The sequence below is a fragment of the Protopterus annectens genome, chromosome 17.part0 (genome assembly GCF_019279795.1).
Source record: "Protopterus annectens isolate FY-2018-M chromosome 17.part0, PAN1.0, whole genome shotgun sequence".
NCBI classification, from domain to species: domain Eukaryota; kingdom Metazoa; phylum Chordata; order Ceratodontiformes; family Protopteridae; genus Protopterus; species Protopterus annectens.
This window is the reverse complement of record NC_056751.1, coordinates 739,225,635-739,240,909: the sequence shown is the minus strand read 5'-3', so window position 1 is coordinate 739,240,909 and position 15,275 is coordinate 739,225,635. Positions and strand designations below refer to the sequence as shown.

The 15,275-nt window shown below is 40.5% G+C and overlaps 1 protein-coding gene across 7 annotated transcripts in view; it reads right to left on the bottom strand.

Moving 5' to 3' along the window:
- ARHGEF11 (Rho guanine nucleotide exchange factor 11) overlaps nt 1–15,275 on the bottom strand; it is a 4,318,379-nt gene that overhangs the window by 1,218,876 nt on the left and 3,084,228 nt on the right. For all 7 annotated transcript variants that reach the window (XM_044059024.1, XM_044059020.1, XM_044059026.1 and 4 more), the window contains one exon: nt 9,566–9,613. In XM_044059024.1, the coding sequence (XP_043914959.1) occupies nt 9,566–9,613 (48 nt within the window). The remainder of the gene's footprint in view (nt 1–9,565; nt 9,614–15,275) is intronic.

Here is a 15,275-nt window from a genome sequence, read left to right as displayed (position 1 = left end):
AGCAAAATAAAATTAAAAACACAAAAATATACCTCCAACCAAAAGCAAATACACCAAAAAAAGCATAGAAAAGAAAGTAGAGGTGTAGTAAGAGAAAAAAACAGGGGGCTGGAGGGAGGGTAACCAGGACGGCAACAGTGAATACACTCGAACATCTACATTTATGGTAAGTGTACACAACTGTACTATGTTCTTCGTGTTTCACTGTTGCAGTCATTACATTTGGGTAGATACCCAAAACTATGGTTGGGAGGATGGCTATATACAGCATTAGGACCAGCTATAAGACCCTCCAAGACAGCAATGGCAAAGCCAGCTCTGGATTTAGAGAAATCTGGTAAATGATAATGCTTGGTGAAAGTATGAACTGAACTCCAGGTAGCTGCTTCTAGAATATCCCTAGTAGGAAAACCTCAGAGAAAAGCTGCAGAAGTAGATGCAGCCCTGGTGGAATGAGATCGGATCCCCTGGGGAATAGATTTTCCATGGTGCTTATAGCAGAAATCAATGCAATGGGCTTATCCATTTAGAAATGGTTTGTTTTGAAATAGCCTTTCCCTCTGCCCCTGCAGCAAATGCTACCAGCAGTTGTTCAGATTTTACAAAAAAAAACAAAAATCCACTGATGAAACAGCCAGAAGCCAAGAAAAACCAAACGTATTTAGCGCTTTCATCCACAATTTAATACGTGAACTTCTTCAGAACAATACATAATGTTTACCAGTTCCTTAAAGACATCACAATATAGGAAATGACATCACACAACAACAGATAATTACAGGTAATTAAATAATTGAACCAAAAGAATTTTGTGTAAAAAATATTGTTATAAAAAAAAAAATATATATATATATATATATATATATATATATATATAAAAATAAATACATATATATCTATATATATATCTATATATCTATATCTATCTATATATATATATATATATATATATATATATATATACACATACATGTGCAAATGCTACCAGCAGTTCAGATTTTCTTCGAGGTTTAGTCCTGTCCAAGTAGAATCTAAGTTGTCTGTGCACATCCAATGAATGCAGAATCCGTTCCCCTTTGTTTTGTAGATTGGGAAAGAAAGCTGGCAAATGAATGGACTGATTAAGAGCCACACTGGATACCACCTTGGGCATGAAGGATGGATTGGTCCTGAGTGACACCCTGTCCGCATGAAAGATGATGAAAGGCTCCACTGCCATAAGGGCCTGTAACTCAGATATCCTTCTAGCTGAAGTGATTGCTAAAAAGAAAGCTGTTTTCCAAGAAAGAAATTTTAAGTCTGCAGTAGCAGCTGGCTCGAAAGGAGGTAGAGTGAGTTTCTCCAATACAAAGTTAAGGTCCCAGGCAGGGGTTGGAGCTCTCCTGGGTGGTCTCAAGTTTTTGGCCCCTCTGAGGTACTGCTTGAGCAGAGGATGAGAGAAAATGAGAGGTTCTGTGTTATAATGAGCTGAGATGGTTGAGGCGTGGAATTTTAATGGAGGAAAAGGACAAGCCCTTGTGAAGCATCTTAGTTAAGTATTGTAAAATCTGAGGTAAATTGGGCGCTGCTGTGCTCAGTCCTTGAGATTGATTCCAAGCACAGAATCTTTTCCATTTGTCAGAGTAAGATTTTCTAGTACTAGGTCTTCTCGCCTCCAAGAGGACATCTATCACAGGTTTGCTGAGGGATGCTAAGGGTGAATTTAAGTGATTAGCCAAGCTGCAAGGTTCAATGTTGGTAGCTGGGGGTGCAGAATTTGGTTCTCCTGCTGAGACAGTAAGGAAGGTGTCTGAGGCAGGTGCCATGGAGAAATTTGTGACACACTGCGCAAGAGTGGTTACCAGTGTTGGCGTGGCCAGTCTAGAGGAATCAAAATCATTCTTGGTTTGTCCTGTTTGACTTTTAGCAGAACTTTGGAGAGCAGAGGCAGAGGGGGAAAGGCGTAGACTGATAGGTTTTTCCAGCTGAATGACAGAGCATCCACTTTCCAGGCTTTTTTGTGAGGAGCCCTTGTGCAAAATTTGTCCAACTGGTAGTTGTGGGGGGAGGCAAATAGATCCATGTCTGGGCTCCTCCATTTGCTTGTCAACATTTTGAAAATCCGTGGTTCCAGTTTCCACTCGTGTGGGTCCATGAGACTGCTTAGTCTGTCTGCCAGTGTATTCAGTTTTCCAGGCAGGAATTGAGCTTGCAGTTGCACTTGGTAGCTCAAGGTCGCGTTCCACAATGCCATGGCTAGTCTGCAGAGGGGGGTAGGAATGTGTGCCTCCCTGCTTGTTTATGTACCACATAATTATGGTGTTGTCCGTCTTTACCATTAGTTGTCCTGGATGAATGTAGTCCTTGAAGGCTGTCAGAGCATTCTGTACAGCTAACATTTCTTTTTGATTGATATGTAGGTGCATTTCATTCGGGTTCCATTTGCCCTGAATGCACTTCCCTGCCAGGTGAGCCCTCCATGCATAGTCTGATGCATCTGTAGTTAGAGTTTGGGCGGCAGGGGGTAGTGTGAATGGCAGTCCTTTGTTTTAGTGGCGGGCCTCTGCCCACCACAGGAACTCCAGGCGTAGGCAAGGTATGATAAGAATCATTGTTTCCAAGCTGTGACAATGTTGACGCCATAGACTTTTTAGGTACCACTGAAGTTTCCTTATATGCAGACTTGCATATGGAATTAGAAGAATGCAGGAGGCCATGAACCCCAAGGCTTGCAGTATTTGTCTTGCAGATAGCAGGGTTTTTGTGGCCACTTGTTTGAAGTAAGGTACCAAATGAATTTGCTTTTCTGGCATGAGGAAAACCATCTGGGAAGTTGTATTCAAGCTTGCACCCAGGAATGTAATCTGCTGAGAGGGTACCAGTTGTGATTTCCTTTTGTTTATGGTGTACCATAGACAAGTTAGAACTCTTTTTACAAATGCCAGATGATTTATAAATATGGCCTGGTTTTCTGCCTGAACTAGACAATCGTCCTGATATGGATATATTTGAATATTTCCTTGCCTGCAAAATGCAATTACTGGAGCCAGGCACTTTGTGAATACCGTGGGCACAGTAGACAAGCCAAAGGGCAGTGCAGAGAACTGATAATGCAAGTATCCTGCTTTGAAGCGGAAGTATCTTCTGCAAGATTCCCTGATTGGGATACGCAGGTAAGCTTCTTTTAAAACTAAAGTTGCCAACCAGGCATTCTTGCCTAGCATAGCAAGTAACTGGTGAAGAGTCAGCATCTTGAATTTTGGAATGTCCAGAAAGGTGTTTAGAGTAGACAGGTCCAGAACTGGGCGCCATGAATTATCTTTTCTGGGTACCAGGAAAAGCCTGGAATAGAAACCTTGTCCCTTTTCCTCTTCTGATACCGGTTGAATAGCCCCCAAGTTTAAGAGGGGAAGTACTTGATTCTGAGCCTCTGCCCACTGATTTGGGGGCAGGTCTGGCCACCCGTGTGGTGTTGGCAACATGTGGAAATGAAATCTGTATCCCTGGGACACTATATTTAAAACCCATTTGTCCTGGGTTATGAATTCCCAGTTTTTTGCATGAAGAGCAATCTTTCCCCCCAAAGGGATGGCTAAAAGGTAAGTGTTTGGTAATTTTAAAGGAAAGTCATTGAGACTGTTTACCATAGGGGGGAGTCTTGCTATTTCCAGATTTGGAAGTGGAGACCCCCCATTGCTTAGTTCTGAGAGTCCCTTGGGACTGAAAACTGGTACTTTTGGTGTTCCTGTGTTTGGCTTGAGAGGATCTAGAAAAAGCTGGAAAGGACCAATTCTTGGTAGGCCAGTGCCTACTAAATCTTGGAGGTTCCACTTGTAAGAAATATTTCACAGTTTGCATAGATTTACCTTTATCTTCCATCTTTTTTAGAACTTCTTCAGCCTTATTGCCAAACAGACGGTCCAGATTTAAAGGAGCATCCAACAATTTTGCTTTAACATGATCAGGCAGAGATTGCTCCTTATGCCAAGCATGCCTTCTAAGCACAGACCCAGTAACAACAGCCCTGCAAGAGGCCTCTAAAGAATCAAAACTACATTGCAAAGTATGTTTTCCAACTTGTTCAGCTGAAGCAGTAAATCCTGTACATCTTTATTTTCCACACAGTCAGAAATCAACATAATTTTCTGTTTAAACAGTCCCATAATATGCTGTTGATATTTTAGCACATGAAATTGGCAGTTTAAGGCCCTAATTGCCAAGGTTGCAGAAGTATAAACCTTTTTACCCCATCTATCCAGCGCCCTGGAATCCCTATCAGAAGGAGTAGGATTTTTAGCAGTAGAAGCCTTAATGCTCTTGGGCCCCAGAGAAATGGTTTCTGGGTCTGCAACAGGATTTTTGAAAAGGAACTTGTGGGACTCAGGAACCCTGTAGTATCTGTCAGGTTTACTAGGAGCCGGAGGCAGGGAATGAGGGGCCATACTGGATTCCAAAGACACATCATCAACAATGTCTAGTACAGGAGGTATAGCCAAAGGCCTATGCTGGGGGTACAACAAGGAAATCCCTAAGCCTCTTTTTAGATTCAGGAAATTCCTGACTTTCCCAGTGGAAATGCTCCCTTAAGGTATGTAAAGTTTCCCCAAAAGAAAAGTCCTCAGGGGGGGAAGCAGAGGGAATGGAATCCTCTGAATCAGAATCCTCATAGGTAGGAATGGACAAATCCAGGTCATTGGAAGAATTAGAAGAAACAGAATCCTGATCAGAAGATTCATAGTCAAACTCAGTCCTATGCCTCTTAGAAGCAGGGGAGGGGTTGAGTACCCCTGATTAGAGTAATAAGATCTTCAGCCATTTTGATCATTTGTTTTTTAGGCATAGGGGCCTGAACATGTGGCCTGGGCGTCGGTTTTTTAGACATAGATCGAGATTTAGGCCTAAGAATAGAAGGTGGAGTCGGTTTAATATGCAAGTCTGTAGGCCTGAATATACCCTCAGAAGCCGGTGCCTGCACAGCGGCTCGGGACCCATCCAAGGTAGAGACATCCGCAGGTTCCATAGGTGAAGCATCTCGCGACATTCCGGACTCCGAATTGGTCTCAGTAGAGGCCTGAGAGTCAGAAGTAGTGGGTATCAGGGGCTGCGAAAGCACCTCACTGAGTACCGGCGAACTGGTGACTGGCTTAGGAGAAGCGTCGTCGGTAGTTTTGAACCTCAACAGCCTGTCTCTGTCTTTTTCTTTGTGTTTTTTCAGAATTCCTGTAGTCAGATGGCTAATCGACGTCATTTCTGGATAATTAAACTGAGAACCGAAATATTTAGATGCAAAAATGTACCGACGACGGATAGTGTGCTGATTAAATAAAGCACAAAACTGACAGCACGGTACGTCGTGGTCAGGGCCTAGGCAAGGAATACAGTACAAATGAAAATCTTTATGAGGTATTTGCTTCCCACAAGTAATGCAATTATTAACTTTTACTGACATCAGTAAGGAACAAGAAAAAGTTTCCCCAGTGGGGTACTTAGCTTTAAGTTGAAGACTTCAGTTCTGAAACTCGAAAACGAAAATTTCAGGAGTTGGCTGGCCGGCACTTGTGAACTGCTTCTGCTTCGGGCACCACACGGCAAGAAGACTGATGTAATGGCGTTGGCTGCATGTTTTATACCCCTGACGTCCTGACGTCATGGAAGAAGGGACAGCAACTGATGCAGGACCCAAGACTTTGTTAATCAGGCCGACTGAGGGCAACCTGCCAGCAGATTACCCAAATGTAATGACTGCAACAGTGAAACACGAAGAACATCAGAACAGCCTCAGTCATACTAAAGTGCTAGGAAATGTACACAAAACTGAATCAAGCATTATCTGACTTCAACCAGCTATCAAATTAAGGATGTACCAAGACTAACGGGTGAAGGATCAAGTCACCAAGTCATCAGGATAAAAACAACAGAGGTGCACGCCAGAAGTGAAGCGTCAAAAGAACTGCTGACGGAGGTTAACAAAAGCATCAAACCAATATATCATCTAAGCTCATGCTTGCCACAGTAAGCAAACAAGTCTAATACCCATCAAATCAACTTTATTTTCAAGCACAAACCTACGCTTTTTTAAAGTATAAGTTAAACAGCAAACATGGTAATAAACACAGCAATAAAAATCAAAAAGTGAAGTAAAACAGAAAATAAAAGCTAAAACAAGCACAAATGACATGCAACTATAACACTGGCATTGGATCTGTTTAGTAAAGAAGAATTTAACAATGGCATTTAAAAACTGTATATGTTAACAGCATGTACTGTCACGTTTATAGGTTAGCAACATGCACGACCACGTTTATAGGTTAGCAACATTTAGTACCACATGTTTATAGGTTATCAACATGCACTCGCATGTTTATAGGTTAGCAGCATGTACTGCCGCATGTTTACAGGTTAGCAACATGTACTACCCCATGTTTACAAGTTAGCAACATGTACTACCACGTTTATAAGTTAGCAACATGTACTACCGCATGTTTATAGGTTAGCAACATGTACTACTGCATGTTTATAGGTTAGCAACATGTACTACCACATGTTTACAGGTTAGCAACACGTACGACTGCATGTTTATAGGTTAGCAACATGTACTACCGCATGTTTATAGGTTAGCAGCATGTACTACCACATGTTTATAGGTTAGCAACATGTACTACCGCATGTTTATAGGTTAGCAACATGTATTACCGCATGTTTATAGGTTAGCAACATGTACTACCACATGTTTATAGGTTAGCAGCATGTACTGCTGCATGTTTATAGGTTAGCAACATGTATAACCACATGTTTATAGGTTAGCAACATGTACTACTGCATGTTTATAGATTAGCAACATGTACTACCGCATGTTTATAGGTTAGCAACATGTACTATGACATGTTTATAGGTTAGCAACATGTACTGCTGCATGTTTATAGGTTAGCAGCATGTACTGCCGCATGTTTATAGGTTAGCAACATGCACTACCGCATGTTTATAGGTTAGCAACATGCACTACCGCATGTTTATAGGTTAGCAGCATGTACTGCCGCATGTTTATAGGTTAGCAGCATGTACTGCCGCATGTTTATAGGTTAGCAACATACACTACCATATAGGTTAAAATTATATATACTTATAAAATTACACAAACATTTAAACATTTATACATAAACTGCTGTTCCAATGACCAACAGTCTATTGAAATAAAAATGCATTGAGGAATTTCTTATAGAAACTGAAGCAAAGAAATGCAATTCAAAACACAAGACTTCTAGAAGCAAGAAGACAAACAAGGAGGAGGAGGAAACTTGACTGGAGTGTTTCCTCACATTACTAACAGTCCTTTGTTAGCACAGCAAAAGGATCTAAAAGGCTGACAGGGCATCAACAGTCTGAAACAACATCAACTATCAAAGGCCAGGCATGTTACAAGGACTTTAAGCTCACCTCTTTTTAAATATGTTGCAGCCAATGCACTAGACAGCAGTTTGTCAAGATCAGCAGTCCAACTGTCATCCATCGACAGAAGCAACTAAAAGCACATACTGATCAGGCCAATTCCTATAAGGATTAGCAACCCACAGCCATCTGAATTAGCAAATACACAATCACACATAAGGATATCCGATCAAAGGAAACCCCAATCAGAATCTACAACCCAGCTCATACCCACCAGAACTGACAAGTTATTTTCCACCAGAGACATTATCAACCTGTTTCTCATCCAGAAAGGTAAGTAACCAGGTTCACACCTATCAGGATCATTAAACCATTCCAAATCCAGAATGACTAAACTTGAAGCTTTTCAGCTGGTGGGATTTGCAATCCACACACTGTAGAAGGCAGAAATAGTAACCCACTTTCATGGCACAAAACTGAAAAAAAAAAAAAAAAAAAAAAAACATACTGACCTCGGCTGCATAGCATGATTTAGGCAACCCCAAATCAACTAGCTACACTGATGGGGAAGGACCCAAAGAGGGAGACTGGGACTGTGTAGCCAACTCATGCTTAACTATCTTGGGGAGGGGGATTTGGAGAAGGCAGTCCAGCCCACTGCAGCTCTGACACTTAACTTGAGCAGGAAACATATGAAATGCAGCACACATGTCAAGAATGTGTACTTGGAATGCAGCGTACAAGTCAGGAATGTGTACTTGGAATGCAGCGTACAAGTAAGGAATGTGTACTTGGAATACAGCGTACAAGTAAGGAATGTGTACTTGGAATACAACGTACAAGTCAGGAATGTGTACTAGGCTCAGCCAAGCTGCATCCAATCACAGCCTTCATAGGGAACGTACAGGGATGTGCACACAAACAGGGAAAGGTATTTCAGGATGTTGTGTTGCCACCAGGACTGCATCGACACAAAATCACCACATGGCTGCCTGAATAATGGCTGTGACATAACCATCCCTCTCAACAGTGACTGGCAATGAAGGAGCAATTTTAGTGTCAACTAGATGATGAAGCAGGAAATAAGGACTAGGAAAACACACAGAAGTAAAAAAAAAAAAAAAAAAACCATACTGATTGCAAAGTCACTGAGTGAAACTTTTCAGTAACAGTTATTCTGTGAGCCCCAAGCCTCCCACTTCCCCATACAGAGCGGTCTGACCCGTACAAATTCAGATTTCTGATAATCAGTTCTGAGGGCAATGCATCTCAAGGTAAAAACAAATTCTTACAGGAGAAATCTCATTCAGTCAAAGTATGTTTAGGCCAAGTACATATTACTGAGACGTTTACTGTGATACTCATGGGACACTACTCATCAGTCAGGACTAGGAGCCCAGTTTCTCTGCACATCAAGGTTTTTTCATACTGTACTCTCTTTTGTCCATTAATACCGGCAATCCTGTTTTCCCTGCGACTCTTCCAAATACTCAGGGAATGGACTAAGACCCTTCCCCCAAAAATAAATTCTATACAGCAATAAACTATTCCACTGTGTGCCAGAGATGAGATTTAAGGCCAAGAAGAATAGACTGCCTTTAAATAACTGAAATGCAACCACCACAGCCCCAAGGTACATACTCCCTAAACCTTCATATCCTGTCCATGAAAATCACAACCAGGAAGGAAGCCAGATAAAAACAACCCTGATGAAGTCTACCCATCCTGAATGCATTTATCTTCACATCAACAATGAGGACTCAAAGCTTGCTCTTCAAATACAGGGATCAAATGGCACAGATCAGTGCACATGGAAACGCATGCTCTTGTAGCTCCTTTCAAAAGACATTCCCTAAGACACAAGACATTGTCTAAATCATCACTCCATCTTCCTCTCCCTTCTTACTGGCTGCTCTACTTGTAAAAATGCATTATTTACTTTTTTTAATTTTATGACTCTAGACATTAACGCTTAGTGTATTATACAAAACTAATATTTTTATCACTTTTTTCCAAACTTGACTATCATTTATTTCAGTGTACACACAATAATCAGTACAGTTGTTCATGTACTTTAGCAATATACACAAAGAGAAAAACACATTTAAACAAAGCCAGTTCATTCAACTGTCAGGACTAGTGTATTAGTACCCTCATGTCAGCACATATATTAATCAAAAGATGGATTATGCTGTCTTACCTTCGTCCACTCTTTGGTGTATAAGGTGGTGTGGGGTTTTCCAAGGACCTAAACAGAATTTGACAAGAGACATTTACAGTTAATGTCAAGGATTTGTTTCTACTTTTTCAGTATGAATAAAAGCCTCTTCTGTTAAAAAAAAAAACAAAGAAAAAATGCATCAATCATTGCTCCCCTCCCCTTTGCATACAATGCATAACCTCTGCTCAATCAATCAATTACTCAATCAATCAATAAATCAACCATCTTCAGTCACAGGCATTCATCTTACCTTCTTTATCTGAGAAGTGGGTAAGCTAAACACTGCCTGGAAATGGCCAAATAAACTACCTTTAATTTTCAGCCATTGCAAACTGCTGAAGTAGTTTTCAGTGTAGCAAAATAACATTTTACTTTCTTTGCAATTAACAACTGTTACGAAACAAGACAGGAAAAGTACAATTCTGTACAACCTGGAGAAAGGAAAATGCAGTTGTAAACCTAACCTAGAATGTGTACTGGAATATGTAGCTAGAAAACAAAGAATGAACCCTGTGACAAAATCAGCCACTCAGTTCATATCTGTTACGATGCAATAACAGTAGCCAGCTTATGGACAGAGGAACCCCAGGTGATCAAGGCATAGGACTCAAGGAGTGGTTAAAAATCTAGTGCACAAGTACAGTGTTTTAGCTATGACTAGTCTGGAATTCACTTGAAGTGATGTAAGTCTATACTGGCAATGGAAAGGTAATCTCCACCTGTCGGGTAAGACTAAAAGGGCTTTGGAATAAGTTTAATAGCCTATTGGGAATGGTCGTTACTGAAAAGGCAGATTCTACAGTAGTTAGTGAAAAAAGGCAATATTGAGATAACAAAGAGAAAACAGCAACGCCAAGCATTAAAATGAAGAATAAATACATGGACACGGGGTACAAAAAAGGTTAATATAACAAAAACAGTTAATAACGAATACCATCACTGCTCAAAATCTAGAGAGAAATAAGAGGCCTTAGTAATGTGACAGAAAACAATATAGAAAGAATCACGACTAAGGTGTCAACATTCCACGGTACACATTACAAAAGAAGCAAAAGAGGAAAGAGCGAAGCAGATCCTGCACGAATGTGTCAGGTAATTAGTATAACAGCAGATGAGCGACTCAAATCACACATTCAGAGTAACCATTCTCACTTTTTGAGTTAGAGCCACTTTAAGAGGGCAGTTCCATTAGCTAAGATTCTACACAGCAGTATATATATTCTACCTGACTGCCTGGTTGGATTGCACTCAATGTCAGGCAGAAAAAATGATCTAGCTGCAAGAAAGGAGCTAATCAGTTCTAAGGGAAGAAACCTCAAAAAAGTCATTTAAATTCCTTAAGTGCCAAAATCTCAAAATGGATCTTTACCATTTGTGTTCTGTCACTACCTCCATCCAAAACAGTTAGAGAGACAACATGTCTCTTGAGGAAATTCCACCATTTAAGCAGGGTAAACATATCAGACTATGGCAATGGACATTAATGTAACAACTTAAATAATACACAGAACAGAACCATGGCTAGCTAATGTGGCACATTTTAATATAATATATGCTTAACATGTCTGTAAGGACATCATGCCAAGAATCCCAGAGCCAGAAAATATCCATGTCAAAACAATGCACTAGGAGTAAACCACACACATAAACAGGTAAAAGCAACACAAAAAAATTGTCTAAGAGTGGGGAAAGGACAGACGTCAGAATGTACAAATACAGTAATAAATTATGTTGAGTGCCTCACACAGGGGCATCATACTGTGACACCCACTCACGTCTTCACTGCCTCATCTTTAGGGCAGAATATCAAGACATGAATTCACACACCAGATGGAGGCCCCACATGACACGCCTGAATGAATGTGGTCACAACCCCATCTTCTAGTCTTGCAATGCACTTTGGCTCAAAACACTTAATAAGCATAATAACTATACACCAAGTTGCTGCTACACAAATATTTGCTGGATATTTTGGGGACAGTAGCAGTGATGTGTTAGTAATAAACTCAGAACAGGCAGCAAGCCAATCTTAACAACTTGTCTGCCAAGAGGAGCACCCAATAAACTCCGGAGCTAAGCAAACAAACGGTTCATCAGACTTCTGAAAAACATTTCTCAAAAAAAAATAAATAAAGAAGCAAAAGGGCATTTCTGTTTCCATAAGATTGTTCACTAAGTTACGCTGGATGCGGATGAAGACAAGGAGGAGATTATTTTAATTCATAGTAACTTCAGATACGACTTTAGGCATAAAGAAAATATTTTTGCTAGCTACTCTAACCATACAGAAAATCATGTAAGGATCTAGGGCATACAAGGCTGTATTTCAACTGCACTCCTAGCCAGCATTATTGTCTGCAGAAGGAATATCTTTTAAAGCATAATCTGAACTCTAAAAATGCAGAAACTGCCTGTTAAAAAAGTTAAAACTCCACCCCACCCCAACCCCAAAAACATCTGAAACGTAAGGTGGGAAGCCAGGGAGACAAACAAACTTTAAGGGTACAGTACGAAACATGACAATTAATTATAATGAAGAGCAACATCGAAAGAAGAAATCAGTTACTGTCACTGTACCATAATGAGAAAATCGTTCATTCAAATGACTATAATTGCTTTTTTGTCACTTAGCAGGATTAATACAAAATAAAATGAAATAAAAGTTTCCAATGTTATTCTCGTGCAGTATAAATGTTTACTGTCTCACAATTTTCATTCAATCCAACATTACATAAATTGCTTAGTTACTACCTCTCTTAACCTGCACTCTCTGTCTGACCATCTATATCGCTCTGCATACCCTGTGCCACACATTCCATCCTCCCTTAGCCTGCACTCCTAAACATCTATATCGCTCAGCATACCCTGTGCCACACATTCCATCCTCCCTTAGCCTGCACTCCTAAACATCTATATCGCTCTGCATACCCTGTGCCACACATTCCATCCTCCCTTAGCCTGCACTCCTAAACATCTATATCGCTCTGCATACCCTGTACCACACATTCCATCCTCCCTTAGCCTGCACTCCTAAACATCTATATCGCTCTGCATACCCTGTGCCCACACATTCCATCCTCCCTTAACTTGCACTCCTCCAAAACATCTATATGGCTCTGCATACCCCTGTGCCCACGCATTCTATCTTCCTTTAACCTGCACTCCTAAACATCTATAATGCTCTGCATACTGTGTGCCCACACATTCCACCCTCCCTTAACCTGCACTCTTCCTAAACATCTTTATAGCTCTGCATACCCTGAGCCCACACATTCCATCCTCCCTTAACCTGCACTCCTCCTAAATATCTATATCACTCCGCATACCCTGTGCCCACACATTCCATCCTCCATTAACCTGCACTCTGTCTGAACAACTATATCGCTATGCATACCCTGTGCCCACACATTCCATCCTCCCTTAACCTGCACTCCTCCTAAACAGCTATATCTCTCGGCATAACCTGTGACCACATATTCCATACTCCCTTAACCTGCACTCTGTCTGAACATCTATATCGCTCCGCATACCCTGTGCCTACACATTCCATCCTCCCTTAACTTGCACTCCTAAACATCTATATCATACTGCATGCCCTGTGCCCACACATTCCATCCTCCCTTAACCTGCACTCCTCCTAAACATCTATATCATTCCACATATCCAGTGCCCACATATTCCATCCTCCCTTAACCTGCACTCTTCTTGAACACCTGTATCACTATGCATACCTGGTGCCAGCATATTTCACTTACTTTTATGAAATGTCCTCCCTTTTGCAAAAATGTCACCGCCAGTTCTTTTTCCCCCTTTCCAATACCTAGAACTTCTTTTACATTGGGTATGGAGTTTGACTTCCCCATTTATTACTAATTTTTTTGGGGGGGAGGGGCAATAGCATAAAACTTACTAAGGCCTTAATACGTACCTGCAATTCAGCTGCTATTTCAGTTCAAAAGACCGACTTCCTTAGTTGCAACCTTTTCTTCCCTAACATTCCCACCAAATTACTCTGCAGGGAATTTTTAAAACTTGCCAGTTCATTACATTCCTAAAAACATGTTACCAAGCTCCTCCATCACACCTACAGCTTTCGCTATCTACCTGAGAAAAAATGTTCTGTAATCTGCATGGGGTACAAAAACACCTCTGCAAACACTTTCTTGTACATTAGTCTACACATCCTCCTCAATAAAACAGGTAATTATTATATTTTAATTCTACATATAACCAATATGCTTTTACATCTCCTAGCAGACAATGATCACAGCATTGTATTAACTTTAATTTTTAGTGTCCCTGAAGTACACAAAATGGACAAACAGACAGGGTCATAATGCTCATGAGAAGCTGGATATTGGTACACGGATTTATGCTGTGCACTTACAGTGACTTACTAAGACTATTAGCACCACAGTTAAAGTTAATGATCAGAGCAATAAAATCTGACAATACTAAAGAAGTACTGAGTCAAACACTGGCACAACTGTAAAGAAAAACCTACCCATGTATAGTAGTACCCTGTGACAACTTGTACAGTCATAAAGTTCAGCAAAATTGTCCATCTATAGATGAGAATAGAAAAATTACCAGTTAAACAGAGAATCAAGTCTATTAACCTATGACCATTTGCAGTCATCATGTTCCGCAAAACTGTCTATCCAGAGCTAAGAATGCAGCTACAACTAGCAAATATAGTATTGAGTGTATTATAAGTACTCCTACAGTACACATGTATTGTGAGTTCAGAAAGATAATTCTCAAACAGGCTACACAATGAGTTGTTGATGTTTGTCAGAGATATGCAGACTTGATAAACAATTTAGGGTACTGCAAAATGAATATCATATTAATGTTTCTTTTAAAGCAATACCAGTTGTGCATGCCCCAAGACAAGCTACAGATGTACTCCAGAAAACTGAAGCAGAATTTAAGCACATGGAAACAATCGGTGTAACTGTTAAACACACTGAACAAATCAATGGTCAAATAGCACATTAACAATCATGAAGCAGGGCAAGATGAGAATACTTGCAGATCCTCAAGAGTTAAACAACTGTACCAACTGAGAATACTACCAAGTTGAAATGACTGAAGCAGTAGTTACAACAATGTAGAATATTGAGGTCTTCCCAGTAGTGGATGCTATACAAGAGTTCGGGATGTCTAGATCTGATGAGACCGGGACAAAGCTGCACAACTTTAATATTCTCTTAGACAATCATTTCTAAAACTGAGTTGTGAGATCCTGTCAGCTCCTGAAAGTATTGAAAGAGCATGAGCAATGAAAGAGATGACTGAAGGCAAGGAAAGTGTTGTCAATATATATCTGATGATTTTCTAGTGTGGGTTATTTGAAGCAAGAGAATAATTCAGAATTTAATTAAACTGTTACATATACTGTGGCTAAAAAGGCTTTGAAGATGAACAGAAATGTCAGATTTGTATATCAACTCTCCAGCATCAGGGTGACATGTTCACAGGTAGGTACTAGGCTATTGGCCCTAGGGCATAATTACGCCTAGCCAAAAATTATCTGCTTTCGCTTCCCTCCCAAGTGGTTTAGTTACCTGCACCCCTGTCTAGCAGGGCCACGGAAGTGATTCTCGGGGTGAATTTCCCGTTTCCCATCCACTCATTAAGATTCCTCTTGAAGAGCGCTAACGAGGAGCTCTGCCTCACATATATG